The sequence below is a fragment of the Dermochelys coriacea genome, chromosome 23 (genome assembly GCF_009764565.3).
Source record: "Dermochelys coriacea isolate rDerCor1 chromosome 23, rDerCor1.pri.v4, whole genome shotgun sequence".
Lineage (NCBI taxonomy): Eukaryota > Metazoa > Chordata > Testudines > Dermochelyidae > Dermochelys > Dermochelys coriacea.
The window spans coordinates 2992213-3013037 of NC_050090.1; the positions used below are offsets into that span (position 1 = coordinate 2992213).

At 56.3% G+C, this 20825-nt stretch overlaps 1 protein-coding gene across 2 annotated transcripts; it reads right to left on the reverse strand.

Moving 5' to 3' along the window:
* Nucleotides 1-683: 683 nt before the first annotated feature.
* SARS2 (seryl-tRNA synthetase 2, mitochondrial) lies at nucleotides 684-20341 on the reverse strand. 2 transcript variants are annotated; one of them, XM_038382177.2, is made up of 16 exons: nucleotides 20057-20341; nucleotides 18841-18936; nucleotides 17411-17440; nucleotides 15837-15977; nucleotides 14211-14265; nucleotides 13191-13254; nucleotides 9033-9138; nucleotides 8206-8253; nucleotides 7404-7512; nucleotides 5506-5551; nucleotides 4727-4814; nucleotides 4025-4137; nucleotides 3685-3778; nucleotides 3130-3222; nucleotides 2636-2701; nucleotides 684-1818 (listed from the first exon to the last, which is right to left on the reverse strand). In XM_038382177.2, the coding sequence occupies exons 1-16, from the start codon at nucleotides 20318-20320 to the stop codon at nucleotides 1702-1704; spliced, it is 1530 nt and encodes a 509-aa protein (XP_038238105.2). In that variant the 5' UTR covers nucleotides 20321-20341; the 3' UTR covers nucleotides 684-1701. The 2 variants fall into 2 exon arrangements, with proteins under 2 accessions (XP_038238105.2, XP_043357359.1); XM_043501424.1 differs by lacking the exon at nucleotides 3130-3222.
* Between the last annotated feature and the right edge of the window lie 484 nt (nucleotides 20342-20825).

A 20825-nucleotide genomic window follows, 5' to 3' on the forward strand; every position in this document is an offset into this window, starting at 1 on the left:
CTGCCTCTCAGTGGCGGATCTCAGTTCTGTACAATCATGAAGGGTCAGATCCTCCCCGAAGGCAGGGAAACCACTGGCCCGGGGAGCTGTTCCGGTACCCTGCACCCTGTCCTGCAGGAGTCGCTCTCCTCCGTGGAATAACTGCTGGAGTACAGAGGAGCAGGGGGTGCAAGAGCATTGGCTCTTCTGTTCCCTGGTGACTCTGGACCACAATAGCAATTAAGATCCATTTGCCACAGTCAATTGGTGCCTCCCACTCCAACGCAGCAGGACTGGAGATCTCAAAGAACCAGGGCAAAGGGAATTCCCTGAGGCAGGAGGGTTTTCCCAACCACACGACACTGGACAGGGCTGATCCAAAGCACACGGAGATCAATGGAGATGCTGGGTCAGGTCCTTCCAGACCAACTGCCCCTCCCCCCTGCCCAGGAAAGGCTCAGCCAAGGATCCACAAAGACAGGAGGGGAGGGGTGATCCCCATTCCACACAGTGGGAAACAAAGTGATTTGTTCCAAGGTCGTGAGTCAGTGGCGGAGCTGGGAGAGAACCCAGGAGTCCTGACTCCCAACCCCCCTTGCTGTAACCCACTGGACCCCGCTCCTCCCTAGCCAGTTTGTGTTTTAAGCAATGACCCCTTGAGAACAGAAGAACCTTTTTTCAATTGCAGATTTAATGGGTGGCACAATCTCGTTCCCTTGAGTGGCAGCTCCAGGAACCCCATGCCCCACCCTGGCAGCTGCCCCACTCAGGTATCTCTCTCCCCCTCTCGGCCCCTTGGCTGGGATCCTTCCCCACTGCAGTCAGTCCAGCGACCGATCAGGGAACCTATATCTCCCCTTCCTTCCCTATAGCATGGGCAGCTGCAAGAGCAAACCTCCCCACCCCACACACTGCCCTCCTGCTTGGTTGCCAGAGCCCCAGGGGGACCCTGGCTACGGCCGAGGGGGAAGTACAGTTTCCATGGCCCGTTCTGCCTCTCCACTGAGGCTGCCGGTGAGAACTGGTGCCGATCCTGCTCTGTGCGAAGCGGCTCCACCAGGGAACTGGACTGAGACCTGGCAAAACTCATTTCATGTCAGGGTCTCCAAAGGGCAGGCTGACGGGAACACCCTGCAGCCAGCGTTGGCCGAGTCGGATGAGAACCGGCAGCCCTCAGGGCAAAAAGCTCTCGATCTCGTCAGCAATCAGCTCCGCCGGTCGTGGCTGGTACCGGCAGGGAGGTTGCGGAGCAGGACACGGAAAGGGAATTGTTCAGGGCATGAATGAATCTAGCCATGGCGGCAGCATGCCCCCGCAAAGGCCTCTAAGCCAGATCTCTCCTCCTCCTCACCAGGGGTTACTGATGGAGGAACCCAGGAGTCCTGGGGAGAACACAGCTTCCTGCCTCTTGCCAGTGCTGGGGTCTGGCTCCACACAGCACAATCCAGTCCCGGAAAGATCTTGGGGTTTCTGAAGCACCTCAGACCCCATCCACATCGGCCCCATCCGGGTGCCACAGACCAACTTGAGGGGGCAGGAGAAGGGACGGATCACAAGCCACCGAGAATAACCCGGGTGTGGCTCAGAGCCGGAAAACAAGCCAGGAAAGGCCCCTCTGAATGCTGCCGGGGTGTGCGCGTGTCTTGTCTGCGTCCAGCTGGGATGGCCGGGGGGCAGATCCCTGACGGCTGGTCCCTGTCACGGCCGCTCCTGGTAGGCGGCTCAGCAGCGCTTGGGCTGGTTGGGCCCAATGTATTTCAAGGGGGCGTAGCCAGGTTTGACGATGATTTCCGCGCCCAGGAACGGCTGCAGGATCGCGGGGACTCGGACGCTACCATCCTGGGGGGAGGAACGGGGTAGAGGGTGGTTAAGACGCAGCACGGGGGGGGGAGGGATCCACCCCCCCATGGCTAAACAACAGCAGTGACTGAAGACTTTACCCGCTAGTTCCCACCTGGAGCCCACCCCACCATCCCGACTCCGGGCCTCTGTCTGCCTGGGCAGAAGGATGCTCCCTGCTCCCGAAAAAACTTGGATCTTGTGGGGAGGAGGGAATCTGGAATGGGGCCCACACTGCTGAGCCATCCCTGATTTTCTGTGCTGCTCCCCAGCTGACGGAGAGAAGAGGGAGGAATTTCCCCCCAGCTTGGCAGGAACATGGGGATTTCCTTGCCACACCCACTTTCCTCCGTAGCCAGGGGTGCAGGATCATCTGGGGAGATCTCCCCACATCGATTCCCTGCAAGTGCAGGGGCATTGGGGGCCCTTTGCTCTTGGGGACAAATGCTCTGACTTGCCTCACGCTGCGAGCACAGTCCAGCGATCGCCGGCCTCTACTTAACAGCCCGTGCTGTGCAGGAGGTCTAACGGCCCCGTCTGGCCTGAAACGGGAACCGGGAAAGTGCCTTCTAAATTCAACCCTAGCCTGGCTCCGGTTCAGTGGGGGAACCTCCCCACTTCTCTACTCCTGGCTGGGGCAGGGAACCCAGGCTGCCGCAACTCTGCCCTCTCTCCCGGGGCTGTGTGGCCAGCCCCCCTCCGCCTCACTGGTTGTCAGTGGGGACAGCTGCCCCCCGCACCAGCAGGCGCCATGCCCAGGAGCTGAACGCAGGGCACACGGGATACGGATGTCCCCCGCGGAGGGACAGGAGCGCACCTTGAGCTGGTTGGACTCCAGCAGAGCGATCAGCACCCGCGGGACAGCACAGGCTGTGCCGTTGACCTGGGGAGAAGAACAGAGCGAATAATGGGGGGGGATTTAATTCCACTCTCCCCACAGCCTCTCACCAGCCAGTGACCCGCGTCTGCCAGCCTCCTGACCAGCTCCAGGACCTGTAGCCAATAGAATCAACCCCGTTTGCTCGCCCCCAAGGCAGACAGATTTATTAACATACAACTTTCCCCTGCACGATCCAACTTGACAGACAAAGGGACCCCTCCCCCAGTACTGAGACATAGCCCCCTCTGGGTGGGGCATGGGGGCGGTTTATACAGGGACCCCTCGCCCAGCACTGGGATGCAGCTCTGTTAGGTCTCCCACCCAAGTCCAGCTAGATCTGACGCTCCTGTGAAATCGCCTGAGAAACGTCCCTCACTCCTTTTGGGAGGCGTGCGCATGTTCCCCATTTTCCCGCCGCCCCGGGCGCTCACCGTATGAGCGTAGCGGAGCTGCCCCGTCCGGTCGCAGTACATGATGTTCAGGCGCCGGCTCTGGTAGTCAGTGCAGTTGGAGGCGCTGGAGATCTGGGGAAGCGAGGAGGGGGCCGTGTGGCTGGAGATGGCTTGGGGGACGGCAGTCACGTGACACAGAAAGCAGTCACATGACCCGCCAAGGGCATTAGGTTGTCCCCACATCCAGACCAGTTCCCTCCCCCCACACCTCCCCAGGACAGACCAGTAGGCCTAGTGCCGCCACACCACTCCCCACAAATGGACCCCCCCCACCAATGCATTTGCATTAGGGGTGTGTGTGAGATTTTATATCTCCTTCCTGACTCCTCACATGCCTATCCACCCCCATACCCTGAAGCATGAGGGTGGACAGCCATTGTGGTTGGGATCCTAACCTAAGGGAGCCAAGGCACATGGGGCGGCAGCAGATATCAGCCAGGGCTGCCCCCTTTGCCCCAGATCCCCTGGACAAGCTGCTCCCTTGGTGCCTGGATTCCCCCCACCCGCTACACCGCTCCAGCTGGCGGTTCTCACCTCGCCATACTTGCCCCTGCCAGGCATCCAGGCTTCGATGTCATATTTCCGGTAGGCGGGCAGCCCGAGCTCCTGGGTGGGCATATCCAGGACCCTGCCGCAGAGAGATCCATCAGGCAGGTGGCGGGAGGTACGGACCATCCCAGCACTCGGGGCACCCGGTCCGAAGCAGGGCTGGGGCTGCTGGTGCCGTTTTCCCCAGCCGAGCCGGGAAAGCGGCCCTGAGCCACCAAGGAGGGCAGAAAGGTAACCCTTGCAGGGGTGCCCCCCACCCCCCCACCCCATAGCTCCCCTTTTGACAAGGGCCTGCAGAACTCCCAGCCTCCCCTTCCCCGCTCACTTGTAGTGCAGCCCCAGCTCGGAGAAGATCTCCTTCTGCAGGGCGAGGAACTCCTCTAGCAGGGCGGCGCTCTCCTCCCCGCTCTCCGCTGCCGTCACCCCAAACATCTCCACCTGGGGGGGGGGCGGGGAGAGAAACTGGTGCGTCAGGCGGGAGGAGCCGCTTCGCCGCTCCTCGCGCCGTCCCATGGGCCTTTTATTCGGGAGGGGTCCCAGGCCCCACCTCCCTCAACCTGCACTGACCCTGTGCCCCGGGGCTGGGATCTTGGAATGCCACCCTGCTGTAAACGCCCTGTGACAGGACCCTCCTGACCCGAAGATGCCAGGCTGGTGGGGAGCTGTCGGCCCAGAGGGTGTCGGTTCTGATCCAGCCCTGGGGAGGAGGCGCTGGCAGTCTGCTCCCCCATCGGGTCAGCGGCTAGGGTAGGACAGAGGATCTCAGTCCAGGTCCCAGGTGCTAACGCAGATAAGCCCCCTCAGCCAGTGGCTGGAGCAACCCAGAGCGGGATCCTGTATGAAAACTAAGCGCCTCTCTGCTCACCCTTTCCCCCCAAATCAGTAAAGGGAAGGTGGCCCTGCCTCTTGCAGAGGGGTCTAATGGTTAGAGCAGGGGGCTGGGAGTCAGGACTTCTGGGTTCTAATCTCCCATTCCCCCTTGCCCCCCATTTCCTGCTTTCCCCAAGAGAACGAACGGCAACCCTACCTTGGTGAACTGATGGACTCTGTACAATCCCCAGGGCTCCTTGCCAGTGTCTGTCTCGGTTCTGTAGCATGTGCTGGAACACACGGTTCTGGCAAAGGTACAGGCCAGGCCATGAAATTAAACCCACTGCTCCAGCCCTCTCCAGGGCTGGGTGGGGGAAAAGAAACCCCACAGCTACCACGGGGGTGAGCATCATTAACTCCACTGGACAGAGTGGGGAAAATGAGGCACCGAAGTACAGACTTTTCCTTATTCGACTCCGAACCAGGAACAGAACCCTGAGGTCTCGGGGCAGGCTTGGGAGTGAAAGAGGTTGGGAGTCAGGACTCCTGGATGCTATTTCGGGTCTGGAAGGGGAGTGGTGTCTAGTGGTTAAAGTGCAGAGGGGGAGGAAGTGCTGTGGGCGTCAGTATTCCTGGATTCTATCCCTGCCCCCCCTTGTGAAATACAACGAGAATTTACTTTGCACAGCGTCCCCAAACCCCTGGCAGGGAATAAACGACACCAGAGGGACAGAGAAACCAAGGGAGGGAGGGAGGGAGGAAAAGTGGGTGTGATTCCAGATGAGACAGACAGCCGTCAGGATGGGAGAAATACGGGGCAAGTGCCCAGGACGGCAAGCGCTGCGGGGGAGAAGGCTCTTGCATTGAGCGAGGTGGGATTGCATGGAGGGGCCAGGCAAAGGGCCAGAGCTGGGAGGGGAGCAGAGAGAGACAGATCAAGAAGGAAGACGACGATTGTGAAAAACAAACCAAGTGAGGCAAGGGGAAGGTTATTACCTGACAGGCATGTCCTCCAAATTCACGGCATGATCCATGAAGTAGCCTGGAAAAAGGGGGGAGGAGAGTTTCAGTAAGGGGCACAGAAGAGGGTGATGGGGTGGCCCCCTCCTTATGCCGTGCATGCTAAACCCTTCTCCTGGGTACAGCAGCAATGAGACCAAGGCCCCTGCGCTGCTGGATTCTCTCGGTGGATGGCCAGAGAAAGCAGGGAATAGACAGAGCCCACACTCTCAGCTTTAGAGAGATCTTCCTGGGCTGGCTAGCGACTGCACTGCTGGCTCAGCGGAGGAGAGAAAACATGTTCCCTGCAGGATCTCAAGCCAACGGAGGAATTTGGGGGGGCGGCGTTAATGTAACCCCCCCACCCCGAAACAATGAACTACCACCACCATGGGGACCAGGCTACTCAATCTGGCTCAAAGGCCCTGGCACACGATGCACTTGGAACAGCACAAAGCGCCCGCCCTGACACAGGGCAGAGGGTCCCTCATGCTCCAGCCCAGAGACAGGCCCTGCTGGGTGCCTGGAGGTCTTTGAGACCTGCCAGCTGGAAGACGGGTGAGCGCCTGCAGTTCCTGGTTTGGGGTTTTTTCCCCCAGATCTGTTCTCTCTGGTGCACTTTTGTTCTGAATAAATAGGCCGCGACTGGCCGCCGGCTAACTCTGCCGCCGTGCCGAGAGAACAGACTGGTGGGGGCTGAGCTGCTGGTGGATCCAGGGCAGCCTGAGAATTAAGGCTACGCTGGAGCTTGGGGTGCAATTCCCAGCAGGGACAGAGGTACCCGACTCCGTAATACTCAGGCCGTTCACCGTCGACTGGAGAAAACCCACTGGATTGGCGGAAGACACAAGCCTACGGCACGCTGGAGCAATCAGGCACAGAAACGGGACGGCGTTCATCCGCCGGCCACCATGTGACAGACCCGGCCTCGAGACGACCAAAGGCAGCGGTCAGGTGGACTGGCAGCGGTCGTCCGCTATTCCCCTGGCTGCACCAGAGCGCCGAGAACCCAGAGGAGCTCGGAGACGCCTGGAAGAAAGCCACGCAGCGTGGGCAGAGCTGCTCGGTGTCTAAGTGCTCTGTTGGAGATGTACCCGTGCTCACGCCGGTCGACTGAGCGTGCAATAAAGTGCAGCTGCAGCGGAGTCAGGGATAGTCTGAGGAGGTGCCTGGGGTCTTGAAGGGGAGGGGCCACACCGCTACTCTTTGCCCGCTAGCTCTGTCCGAGGTGGGAATTACAGCTCCCAGCTCCAGGGTAGACGGACTCAAAGCCCCCTGCCAGGAGGAAGAGGATGGTGGGATCCTGCCCTAACGAAGGTGCCGGCTGGAGGCCTGAGATCTAAGCGGCGAGGTGCACTGGGATCTGAGAAGGGGCCGGTTAAAACTAAAATGTCCTTTTTAGGGCCCCTGAAGCAATTCCAGCCGGCAGAGTTCCTAGCTCCCGGAGTGTTCGAGGAGCTTGGGAACGAAGCTGCTTAATCCAGTTTCTAAGGCCTGGCCCCAGAGCCTCCAAACTTACAACTGAAAAGTCTGGTCTCTTCTCCCTTTGGCTCAGCTTCCTTTTCCTGTTTACACAGCCCCAGTGCAGGGCAGGGCGCGCCGTGATTGCATCCGGCTGCCAGTTCTAGCCGGTCCCTTAAAGGGGTCATATGCCCCGCCACTGGTGTGGGGTCGGAGGTGCAGCGAATGCAGGAAGCGTAAATGAGCAGACATCAGCCCAGAGGCCTGGCGCCCCTTGGGGCTCAGGGATCAGACCGACCTCATCTCACATTGACCTGGGCCCTTCCATCCTGTCACAACCACCGCTGCTGAAATGCGCCCACCTCTGGGGCACAGCATTTCAGTGTTGCACCAGGAAGCCGAGGACGGACACGGCCCGCCGGTTCCTGCCTTACCTGCGATGCCAACCTCGGAGGTGCCAGCCAGGCACAGGTCTTCGAAGCGAGTCGGGTCGATGTTGTACACCGGGGATGGGACGGCATTGGGCTGCATGCCACAGCCTTCCTGAAGGGCAGAGGTTGCAGAGCCCTGGTTATTTCCACGTGTCCAGCTCCCCAGCAGAGCAACCCAGCGCTGCCAGGGCTCCCCCAGTCCTGGGTGGCCACCCTGTCGGCTCACCCAGAATCGCGCCTGCCCTCCCTCTCTCCCAAATTCGAGGTTCTGAGAGGTGGCCAGACACTCTGCACGGCCGATGGACCCATGGCCCTGCTACTAGTGGGAGAAATGGAGAGCAAGGAAGATCGCAAGGGGCCTGGAGCAGGGTGGGCAGACCCCTGGGGAGCACCAGTAACACAGGGAGGAGCAAAGTGGTGGAGAATGCACGACCCTGGGAATACAGGGCTTGGGGGAAGTCGGGCCAGCTGCCACTCTCAATGTAGAGGTGGGTGCCTGGGAGCAGAGAGGGACCTGGGAGCCGGCAGAGCTGGGGGTGGAATGGGTACCCAGGAATTGGCACTACTGGGAAAGCAGAGGCAGGAGCCAGCATCACTGGGATCCCAGAGCTGGGGGCCGGCGGGATCAAGTTGTAACAGGAACACGGGGATAGAGGAGTCAGGGGCCAGCGCTGGGAACACGGCACCGACACAGCCGGCCTCTGGGAGACCCTACTGCCAAGGCCAGCAGAGAAGGGGGGAGGGATCAGAGACGTCCGAGTTCCTGGGCAGGGAGGGGCTGGGGCTCTGTCCCCAGGGCACTTACAAACACGGCTCCTCGCAGCAGGTCCGGAACGGCCATCGGAACGAAGCCCTAGGCAGGGAGAGAGAAAGGAGAAGATCCTATAGGCCAGCAGACCCAGGGCGACTGCCCCTTCTCCCAGCATGCCCTGCAGGTACCCTGCGCGGGGGGCAGAGGAAATTGGGATCCGTGACCCCACTCAGCCTCTGTGGAGGCTGCCGACCAGGGGATTGAATTCTGGGGGTGGTTTGGCGCCGTGGACAGCAGGGGCTGGCCTGAGACCAACCAAATGCAGGACACAGGGTCTATCCGAGGATGCCGGTGGGGCACGGAGCAGCAGCTCAGAGGTGAAAGCCTCAAAATCCTATTAATGAACCTAATCCTGACACCCCCTCCAACACGTGCTAGTCAGCGGCACAGTCTGGAACAGAACCTGGGAGTCTTGACGACGACTCCCCCTTCCCCCGGTGCTCTAACCACTGGACACCACTCCCCTCCCAGGTCCAGAAATAGAACCCAGCAGACCCAGCTCCTGACCCCACCCTCCCCTTCCACAGCTGGGAGCAGGAACCAGGAGTCCTGGCTCTCTGCTCTAACCACTCGATTCCACTCCCACCCTCCCCAAGCCCAGAAATAGAGCCCAGGATCCTAACCTCCCTGCTCTAAGCCCTAGACCCCACTCCCCTTCCAGAGCTGGGAACAGAATCCCTGACTTCCAGCCCCTCCCCATTCCAGCCACTAGACCCCACCCCGCTCCCCAAGCTGGGGAGCGCGCCCAGACGCCTGGCACCTTGCTCCAACCACTAGATTGGGCTGCCCCAAGGCCACACGGCAAACCCGGCTGGAAGTACCTGTTTCACCAACTTGCTGATGGTGAACTGCACCAGGGCATGCTGGAGCATGGCTCCAGCCCCACGGAGATAATAGGAGCGGTGGCCTGAGATGTGAGAGAGGCGCCTGCATGGGGAGAGAAAGGAAGAGAGACCATGTCAAGCCACTTCCACTGGGCAACATAACACAGGGAGCGACTGCCTGCTCTCGGAAACATGGTGCAGTGGGCACAGCCCTAACCTGGAGCCCAGTTCTGCTGCTGACTCCTTGTGCGATCATGGCCAAGTCGCTTAGTCTCTCCTTGCCTCAGTTTACCCAGCTGTAAAACAGCACCGCCCTACCTCACAGGGCAGGTGGTGGGGAGCTTCAGATTGTCAGTCACCATTGGGGTCACAGAGCCCAATCTCCCCTGTCCCCCGCGGGGTCCCTGGAGGGCATGCTGGAAGAAGGGGCAGCTCAGAGAAAGATTAAAGGATTGGAAAACCTGCCTTATAGCAAGAGATTCAAACTACATAGCTTAACAAGGAGACGTTTAAGGGGCAGCTTGGCCCCAGTCTATAAGTACTTCCGTGGGGAACAACTATTTAATAACAGGCTCTTCACTCTAGCAGAGAAAGGCCTAACATGATGCAACAGCCAGAAATTGAAACTAGACAAATTCAGATAAGAAATAAAGCGTAAATTTTACAGGTGAGGGGAATTAGCCATTGGAGCAATTGACCAAGCGTCGTGGGGCATTCTCCATCACAGACAAAGTTTAAATCAAGAGTTTTGCTATAAGTTCTGCTTTGGGGCAGTTCTCTGGCCTGGGATATACAGGGGGTCAGGCCAGATGATCACGGTGGTGCCTTCTGGAGGGGAATCTGTGACGATTGAAGGATGGTGGGCGAAGGAGTTGAGATGGAAACAGCTATTGTCCCATTTAATGGACAAAGGGGCCAGATTCGTCTCTGGAGTAATTCCACTCACTCGCACCTTCCTGAAGCCACGGGAGCATCTTGAAGAGGGAGAGAAATTGGCCAAGCCAGAGGGTTCCAACCGACTCACGAAGCCAGGACACAGGTGCCAGCCCCGTGACACCATGCGGATGCTGAGAGAGGAGCCTTTTTCCATGACGGGCATCGCCCCCACCCCAGGGCAGTGGGGGAGTCAGGGGCAGCGCGCCTGATGTCGGAAAGTGCCAGAGGCCCACAGCCGAACAACAGAGAGGAGAAAGGGCAGCCCATACAACATTTATGGCCCCTCCATTCTGCAGGAGGCTGGCGGCGTCAGCAATCAGCTAATGGGCCCGGAGAGAGCAACAGCTGATCTGCAACTCAGGGCCCCTGAGGCATCCAGACACAGCAGGTGGCTGATCACTTTAGTGCCATCTGATGCCCTAACTACAAGATCAACACGCCTGCCTATTGGAGGGTGCCCCTTTGATGTGGTTAGAGCGGGGGCGGGGGGCATCAGAACTCCTGGGTTTTATTCTCTGTCCAACCTCTGAATCCCTCAGACAGCTCAGTTAAGTCACTGCCTTGCTCTGTGCCTCAGTTTCCCCACCTGGGAAGTGGAGAGAATATGATGTCCCAGCCTCTCAAGGGTGGCGTTTTTAGAAGGGCTGATTCAGGGTGGTGAAGCTCGAGATCTTTGCCATTTTACAGATAGGAGGGAACTAAGAGAGAGGGGGGGTGAAGGGACTTGCCCCCAACAGATCTCAGGAATCCCGACTCCCAGATCCCCGGTTCTAATCACTAGACCCCACTCCCCTCCCAGAGCTGGGGATAGAACCCAGAGTCCTGATTCCCAGCTCCTGCTGCTCTAACCACTAGACACCACTCCCCTCCCAGAGCCAGGTACAGAACCCAGGAGTCCTGACTCAGGCCCCCTTTGCTCCAATCACTAGATCCCACTTCCTCTTTGTAATTCAGACCCTAGGATCTTCCATGAAGGTGTCCAGTGGGACCCGTCTCCCCATGTCAGCTGGCAGCTGCGTGTTCCAGCCTAGCCAGAGCAGATCACACTGTTAACTACCAAAAAGGCCAGAGGTAGGTTCCCAAGAATCAGTGTCTGACAGCTGCCATTTTGGGAGACATCCCAAGGTGACTGAACCAGACACCTGGAGAGCTGAAATCACAAGCTGCTACGAGCCAGGCCCCCGAATCTGGCTCTTAACAGACTCGCATCCCCTGCGGACACAAGCCATGTAACGCACATGGCCCAGCATGTGGCACTTGGGCATTAAAGCACCAGATCTGCAACTGGTTTAAGCTGCCAGAGCTCCACTGAACTCAGCGACGCTTCATCCGTTTGTAGCTGGTTGAGGATGTGGGTCGTTGACAATGGCCATTTCTTTTCCAACCCAGCTGCCTCCCGAGGTCTGTGGCGTTCTGCCTAGACAGCAGGCAGTTGCTCCCCCAGCAACCATCTGCCACCCTGCCAGAGAGAGTTTATGGCTCTCCCTGCACAGAGCGCAAAAGATGCAAGGCAGATTTGCCTGATGGCGGATGGGCAGGCGACATTTATGAGTGATCGGCAGCTTCTGGGGGCTACCTAGTCTCGGCTATTTTAAAGAGACAAGCCCTTTGACTCAAACAAGCCCCAATCTGGGCTACAGGCCAGATTATCTGACATCCTGCCCGGACTAAGATTCTTCTCTCTTCTTCCCCAGGACTTCCCAGGTAGACAGCATCCCCAGGGCCCGATTTTCACAGGTGCTCAGCCCCCACAACCCTGAGGTCAACCTCTCAGCACCAGTTGAAGTCAAGCGCCCAGCCAATCAATTCTCAGCTCCCCCCGATTAGATGTATTATAGGAGCCCCACTGAAACCAGGGCCCTGCAGAGGAAGTCCCTGTCTCAAGGAGCTCACAGACTGAGGTCAGGGTTGGGAGGGGAAACTGAGGCATGGAGCAGGCACATGACTCGCCCAAGGTTACTCAGCATGTCAGTGGCAGAGCCAGGAATAGAACCCAGGTATCTGGATTCCCATGCCTCAGTCCTTAGGCCACAACGCCTTCCTTGTTACTTCACCCTGCAGGAGACCTGAGCTTGTTCCTTGCCGGAGCTATCCAGAGCCTCTGGCCTCCATCACCCCAAAGGACACAAGATGTTTAAGAATCAAGCAAGTTGCAGCCACGGCTGTGAAACCGACTTCCTGGGCTGCTTGTGAACAGCTACCCCTCACTCTCCCATCTGTGCGTCCGGCCCTCTCCCTTCCAATCTGCTGCGAGCAACATGCAGAAAATTTCAACCTCACAACCATCTAGCCCAGCCACAGTTCAGGAGAGCAGACAGCCCCCGCCTCATCCCCTGGGGGTCCCCCAAGGGCAGGCGCAGCAGCCAGCTGCCTCATCGATATGATAGCAAAATGCAGTCTCCCAATCTGGAGTTGTCTCTCCAAACCTGACCCTCTGCCAGAGGCAGGAAGGTATAAACGCTGGGGGCGAGGGCCTAGCAAGTCACGGCCCTTTAGGCTCCAAGGGTCTGATGCTCAGTTATATTCGGGACCCTCCGGCAGTGTAAAGGGATCGCAGGGTTTGTGGAGATAGCCCCCCGAGAATCCACCCTGCGCAACAGTCTCTGCAGCTGGTGTGCAAGTGGCAAAGGGCCCAGCCCGCAGCACAGGGGGTGGATCGGGGACATGGCCGGAGCGCACTGTGCTGTGGCTATTCTCTGCCCCCGCGGCCCATGGGTTAGAGCAGCCCTGAAGCTTTGCACCTGATTTCCAGTCTATTTGTCCAGCTTCAACTTCCAACCAAGGGATTTTGTCAGGTCTTTGTCTGCTAGACTGAAGACCCCTCTCTCATCATGTTGCTGCTCTCCACCTACGTACCTAGAGACTGGGATCAAGTCTCTCCTTAACCTTCTCTTTGTTAAACGAAAGCAGCGTTTGGGCTCTTTGAGTCTACGGCAGGTTTTCTAACCCTTTCATCATTCTCGTGGCTCTTCTCGGAGCCCTCTCCCATTTACCAACATCCCTCGTGAATTGTGGGCCCCAGTACTGGACACGGGATTCCAGCAGCGGTCGCACTACCCAATTTAGAGTGATATTCTAGCATTTAACGTGGAGGGCTCAGAGCCGGGTGGATTAAGCTTACGTATCAGGCAGGCCTTGGTATCAGATTTCAACCCAAAGTTCAGTGTAATGTAGCCCTAAAAACAAACCCTTCCCCCACCACCTGCCGCACCATCTTACCTTTGTCTGATGATAGCCAGGTCTTCCCCAATTTCCAGGTGCCCCTTCACTTTGAAATCAAAAGCTAAAATGAAGGGGAGGGGAACAAAGGATTAAAGTCACAACGGGGTCCCAAGAGACGCGTCACAGCTATAGGGGACTCTTCCCCCACTAACTCAATGGACACAGTACACGACAGGTGCATCTACTGCGCAGAATCCAGTGAGCAGAAAGCACTTGGCAGTCGGGCAAACCACCCAGGAGATTGGGCAAGCATTAGCCTCTGCTACAGCTGGGGAAACTGAGGCACAGAGCAGGGAAGTAACTTGCTCAAGGTCACAAAGGGAGCTAGTGACAGAGCTGGGAAGACACGGTCAAAGTTATTTAGTTTCTGAAATGCAGGACAGGACCCAGGAGTCCTGACACCCAATTGTCCTCTGCTCTAACCCTTTAAATCCCACTCCCCTCCCACAGCTGGGGACAGAACCCAGGAGTCTTGTCTCCCAGCTCCGTTCTGCTCTAACCACTAGATCCCACTCTCCTCCCAGAGCCTGGGATGGAACCCAGGAGTCCTGATACCCAGACAGCTAATGCATGAGTGACCATGCACTCCGACTATCAGCATTCTCCCCTCACAGGGATGACTTGTGACTGCTCCCATCCTATGTCTTAATATTTGGTGTCTTCTCCCCCTTCCCCCCCCGCAAACACACACACTGCTGCTGAAGACCTACAGAACTCCACTAAGCCAGCTACTAGGGCCCCATCCCCAGGCTCTCTTTTTCTGTAAGCTGCTGCTCCCAGAGTTCCCTGGGGCTCACAGGGACAAAGCCGGTCTTTCCCCTTCTCCCCAGCAGATGTTCCCATCTCCAAGGCAGATTTGGAGAAGGCAGGTCTCAACCAAGGCTAACCGAGGGCCAGATCTCCCCAGCTGGGGAAGATGGGATCAGGAACGCCAGCTGTAGATGGGCTTTGCAGCCGGCCCATGTGATCCTCCCCCACATACAGGGTCCGAAACCCCCCCAAGAATCTGCTTCCTACCTGGTTTCTCTCCCACGACCTCCACCACCCTCGCTTGGCTCTCATCTCCGATGGGCTGGAGGAAGAAAAGATCAAAGGTCATGTGGGACCACCACAAAGATTCAAGAGAGGCATTGGGAAGGCACTCCAAAACCAAAGCGGACAAGCCCCATAATTACATGGATCGCTCTCTCTTTTTGACCCGGCCTTGGGACGCGGCACCACCTAGAGGCTAACTGAATTCCAGGACACCGGAAAGGGCATTGTGGGAGTTTGCGCGTTTGACCCAAAGTCCCACAATTCCAAGGGCGGCGTGAGAAAAATCCCGCAATGCAGAGGGCGCAGCAGGGGAACACTGCATGCTGGGATGCTTACCCAGAATGCAGCACGCCTATTCACGATCTGCAGGGGAAGCAGCTCTAGCCAGTTTAGCAAGGCGGTGTGGGTTCACTGCTTTGGGCCAGTTATACCCGTATTATCAGAGCCAAGACAGCCTTTCCACAAGAGGCAAGCCCTAAGCATGGTTCTCTAAGACCATCAGAATGGCCAGACTGGGTCAGACCGAGGGTCCATCTAGCCCAGTGTCCTGTATCGGAGCATACAGAGCAGGGCAATTCTGGAGAGATCGGCCCTGTCTTCCCCTCCTAGCAGTAACCACACCCAGACTCCCTGATCCGCCTCTCCTGTGTCCATGGATGAGAGGCCATTAGTTAAAGGTGGGGAGCCGGGCACAAATCAATACATATAATGGGAGGGGAGCAGGGTCTAGCAGTTATAGCTGCAGATACGCCGCACCATTGGGGGGGAAAAGAAAAAAAGAGTCAGGCCATGACATTGTAAGAACGGCCGTGTGCTATGCAAGGGGCAACACTCCCCTTAGTGGGAGTATGGAGGATGGATAGAGAGGGAGAGAGAGAGAGAGAGAAGATAAATAAGATTTTAAGGCCAGAACAAGGGACCATTCGCTCGTCTAGTCTGACCTCCTGTAGAGCACCGGGTGGAGATTTTCACCCAGTCACCCCTGTATTGAGTCCAAGCACTTGTGGCTGGCTAACGCATCTTCCTGAAAGGCATCCAGTTGAGATTTGAAGTCATCAAGAGCTGGTACTGACGGTTAATCACCCGCACTGTTTACCGGTGCCTTCTTTCTAACTGGACTTGGTCCGGCTTTTACATCCAGCCATTGTTCCTAGTTCTGCCTTTCTCCGCTCGATTAAAGAATCTTCTCACACCTGGTATTTTCTCCCTGGGAAGGTATTCATACACGGTGACCAAGTCACCTCTCCATCTTCTCTTTGAGACACTGAACAGATTGAGCTCCTTAAGTCTCTTCCTGTCAGGCGTTTCTTCCAGCCCTTGGATCCCTTTTGTGGCTCTTCTCTGCACCCTCCCTTGTACTCGAGCAGCTGTTTAAGTCAAAGCTCAGGGACAGACTTAACTGAAATAAGGTGAAAGTTCCATATCGACATCTAAAGCCCGGGTGACTGAATCCACATACATTACAGGCACCTAGCTTTACTGGGATCTCTTCTGTATTCATAAGAGAGTTTCCTACCAACTATAATGTTAAGCCTCCCAGCGTCTTGAGTGACAATTGTGTACCCGTGCAGCAACCCTCTGTCCCATGACCCAGCAGCCCCACCTTACCACATCAGGGTGGGTCCAGTTCGGCAGTTTCAGAGCCTTCAGATAGTACTTTTCATCCAGTTCCATCTCCTCCTGGTACAGGGAATTCAGCTGGTTACGTATTTCCCGTCCTCGGTTCCGTAGCGCTTGGTAATCGGGAAGCTGTTTGGGGGAGCAGATGAGCACATAGTGAGGAGAAGTGAGTCTCAGCCAGATTCAGGATTAAAAAGGAGCCTGATATATATCCAGTGGCCGAGTTTTATGGCACTCTTTGAGGTTCATTGCCCATATGCCCCCGAGTATTACAGGATCTTTCCAACAGCTTGTACCCTGCACTGTATTACAGCATTCATTTCCACTGCCTCTGTCAACCACAAACCTCAAAGTAGCATCAGCCCCCTTTGGAAATTTAGAAACTGGGCAAAGAAAGGCGACCCACCCAGCATCACACAGCGGCAGACCTGGGAACTGAACTTGGACATCAGGCCAGCCAGTCCCTTGTTCTCACAACTAATCCATGAGTCCCCTCTCGGAGCTGGGAACGGAAACATTCCACGGGACACCCATCACACGCTCTAACCGCCAGATAGCCCCTCTTTTCTTTAAAGCCCTGAGCATCAGGGATTTGAATTGCAGTAAAGCCTAGAGGTCACAATGAAGACCAGAGCCTGATTGCATTAGGACAGAAAAAAACAGTTCATGCATCAGAGGGCTTAAAATCTAAAGACAGACAAAGGTGGGGTAAAAATAAAAGACGTGTTATCTTCATTTGATAGCTGGAGAACTGAGGCTCAGGGTCACACATGAAGTTCAGCGCCCTAACCCCCATGCCCTGTCTTCCTCTCGAAGCCACCTGTTCATGCCTCATCCTAGTGCTCCAACCTCCATCCTTCCTAGCGAAGGAGGATTTCTAAGGAGCTCTCCATATGCTCCTGCCAGGGCTTGTAACGTACGAGGGTTTCTGCTAATAGCACATTCATCCTAAAAGCAGGGATGGCCCAAAACCAGTGGCCACAGATGAAACATGCCCTGCGGAGTCCTAAAAACTTCTAACACAGCTGATCACCTGCAGTTTTCTGTCGCACAGCTCCACTAATACATATCTATTCAGGTAGCTAGCAAGAAATCCAATGATCCGTGCATGCTTAATGTCATAGTTTAAAAACACAAGTCAGTTTCTGGACTATTAGGGGTGGTCACTCAGCTTCTGAACGGATTATCAAAAGCAGACTTGGGTTGCTACAGTCTGATCAATTTCAAATTTTCAGGGAATATTTTAGGCATCAAGACGCAGAGCCCAACTGATTTGGGGGAAAACCGGAAAAGGGGATTTCCGTGCTCTAAGTGAGAGCAAAGGCAGAGACCCAGTGTGGCCATCTGCTGCAGCAGGTGGTGGATATCTCTCTGGCGCCCCCTGCTGCGCCTTACACATCACAGGCAACAGCTTAATATTCTGCTCTCCTTGGGCTTACAGCTCAGTCTAATTAAGGAATTAAGTGTCTGACCCTCTAGCATTCATCTGCAGAGGTCAAGTGTGCACTTAACGCTGCCTTGAGCTTTCACAGATTGTTACATTAGCAAAATCTGGCTCTTACCGACTGCAATGTGCTCTTGTCCTGGGTCTCCTGGGAGGAAAAAAAGAAAAACAGTAGGTAGTAAAATTTATTTCCTTGCTGAAGGGCGTCTGGCCTAAAGAAAACAAAACCAGGGGTGCCTGGATTGTATGAAAATGAGCAACCTCATAGCTCCCCAGCATCTGCTCTCTTAAGATTGTTGAACAGAGCATCTGTGATGACAGAAAATTACACCAGCTGGGTTTTAAACATGGAAATATTGTATTGCACACTGGGGCTGTTTGGAAACATAGGGGAGAAAGGGGCAGCCTGTGACCTAGCAGAAAATCTCACCCCAGGGCCCGGGAATAATCTACACCCTATGCATCTGATTCTCTGCTAACTTATCTCAATTTTACACCAGTGTAACTCCACCCACTTCCCTGGGGTCACTCCAGTTTTGCACTAGTATGAGGGGAGAATCAAACCCAAGGATTGCCGGCTGCTGGATTTTTCAAAGGCCCACAAGTGTGAAATGGATCCAAAAGCAGCACAAAACTCTTAGGGGTGGGGTTAGAGAACGGACTGGGCGGAGGGAGGATTCGTCAGTCATGCTTGGCAGGGGGCGAGACAGAAGGGGAAAAAAACCAGACAAAACGCCCATAAAATTAAGCAAAAAAACCCACAAGCAGCAAGTGGATTAAAAACACTTCGCTTAAAAGTCATCAAAGTCCAAAGTCACATATTTTGAGCTACCATGGCAACCCATGAGGTCATACAGCGACAGACTGAAAGATGCACCCACTGAAGTCAATGGGAGTTTGCCAACAGGAGTTGCGCCCAACTACAGTCCTTTGCTTTCTGATAAAAGGCACTTGACAGACTCTCTCTAATGGATACAGTTCATCCAGCACTAAAATGAAGCTGTTGTCTCTAGAGCGATCGGCAGCCAGGATTAGTGACGGGAGGGGGAAGAAGACCTGACCCCCTATGCTTAAGAAATGTGCCATATGGGGGTTTTAGTGTTCAGTTTCTGATGTTCTGGTCTCATCTGAAGAATCCACATAACATAAATTATGTAGAATTTGAATGAATGGGAAGGATAAAGGTTGTATCAACTGCTGGATCCATGCTCTAGATCCAGAGAGTCTACAGGTTTCAAACCTGATGTTTGGTTCACTGTGCCATCCCCTCTGGCTACAGTAGGGGGGACTGGACTAGATGGCCTACAGAGGTCCCTTCCAGTTCTACATTTCTATCATTCTATACACACAGTCACCTTTTCAAAAGGGCCTGAAGTCATTCACGGCCAAGGAGATGGCAGCTGAGGCACATGAAGCCAGGATACAGTGAATAAAGTGTCTGTGCAATTTCCAGGGATGCCCCTCGGATAAGTTCTGGACTGTGACATCCGTATGATGGTGGGTATTTTTATTCTGGGGAATAGGACAGGTGCTGCTGTGTAGACTCACCACGAGGTATTTCACTTGAACGGAGACTTCCTCTTTCTCAGTTTCAAGTTTTCCAATCTCTCCTTGCACATTCACCAGTTTCTTCCACGTGGAGAGCTGGTGGGGATGGAAAACAGCAGCATGAGTGCTCGGAGCTGGGGTTTCTCTAACAGTCGCTCCTCCGAACACTACAAAGCAGCAGGTATTTTCCATTCTGCAGATCATTTTCCCTTCTCGCTCTCCCAAACCCTCTCTGTCTTTCTTTCTTTCTTTCTTTCTTTCCCATATTCAAAGCATCACCTTTCCCCCGAATCCAACTCTTCAACTTAACCTCCTAACCTTACACCCTTCCCTCCCAAATACACCTCCTCTTTCAGCTTCCCCTTATCCTGACCTATCTCCTTCACCACACAAAGGCAACTGCAGCATTGCTGCTTCTGCTCAGAACTTTATCAAAGCAGCAGAAATAGCAACAGGGAAATTTACAAGGCTCTAGTCAGTTTCAGGGCTGCTGTTCAGAGTCCTGTGAGCAGCAGACAGAGACCAAAATCAGGTCAGGATCACCCTGTTGCTTTTGCTTGGGGAAGCTGGATCCATCTTCTCCCTGTTAGCTGGCTGCTGATCTGAAAGATGGAGCCATCACACCCAGCAGGAGCCAGGGACAATGGCAGCACACAGTACCCTCCACTTCAGCAACCCCACACACCCCATTCTCTGTTATCCTTTCCCCAAAGGCCCTCCCCAGTTCTCTAAGACCCACTTTATATCCCATAAACCCATCCATTGTAGACTCCCCCATCCCCATAAAACCCACCCAGTAGTCCCCGGCAACCCCTCTATAGTCCTCATGATGCTTCCCTACAAGTCCCTCCCCTTTAGCCCATCCCATCCCCATAAACCTCCCACTCCTCTATAGCCCCCATCCATCCTCCCCTATAGGCCCCACCCACTCTATAACCCTTCTCATCAGCCCTTTCCTATCCACACTCCACAAGACCCTCCTCCCTCTAGCACCCACCCCAACCACCCATATCCCCTTCGCCAAGGCACTCATTTCCCCTGCCCCCTCCCCTGCCCTAAGGCCCACCCACTTACCACTAAACCCCGCCCATGTCCACAAGCCCCACCCATTTCTGCTGGATCATTGCACACAAGCCCCGCCCCCTTTTCAGATAGGCCCCGCCCCATGTTCACAAGCCCCACCCCTTTCCCGCTAGGCCCCCCCCCGCCGACTCACGATCTCGCGCAGGTCCCGGGGCCCCAGCGGCCCCTTGCGGGTCTCCAGCTCCCGCTCCGCCTGCTCGGGCCGGGCGCTCAGCGCCGCCATGTCCAGGCGGGGCCGCGCGCTATTCCCTTCCCGCACGTGCTCGTACAGCCGGCTCCGCCCCGCCGCCCCCTCGCTGCTCCGCCGCCTCCCCGCGCCGGGCAGCCCCGGCCCCGGCAGCATCCGCCACGCCCGGACCCGCCGCAGCGCCCGCCCCAGCGCCATGGGCGCCGCCATGTCTGCCGGTCATGTGACACGCTCGCCTCGCCTCGCCCCGCCCCCTCCCGCCTGTCCCGCGCGCGCAGGCCAAACGCAGCGCCTCCCCAAGACGAGGCGGAAGGGCCAATCAGAACAAAGAACCTGCCCCTCGCCCGCGCTGGCCCCGCCCCTGGGGCCGCTAAGGCGGGAGCCAGCTGGTTGCCATGGGGACGGGAGGGCGGGGTGCTGAAGGAGCAGGAGCCCCCCCTTCCAGCAGCCCCACCCCACTCCATCCAAGGACACTCCCTCAGGGCAGGGGGAGCCTCCCCAGACACCCCTCCTGTACGCTGCAGAGCCCTCCTGTGTCCTACAACCTGAGCAACACCCCCCCAGCCCTCCCCAGACAAAGACAGCTCCCCCAGGGAGACCCCCCACCCAGAGACCCACAGTGCTCTCCCAATCCATGACTCCCCCCGTGACCCACCCTCAGAGTCCTCCTATGTCCCACAGTCTGAGCAACTCCCCCCCAGCCCTCCCCAGACAA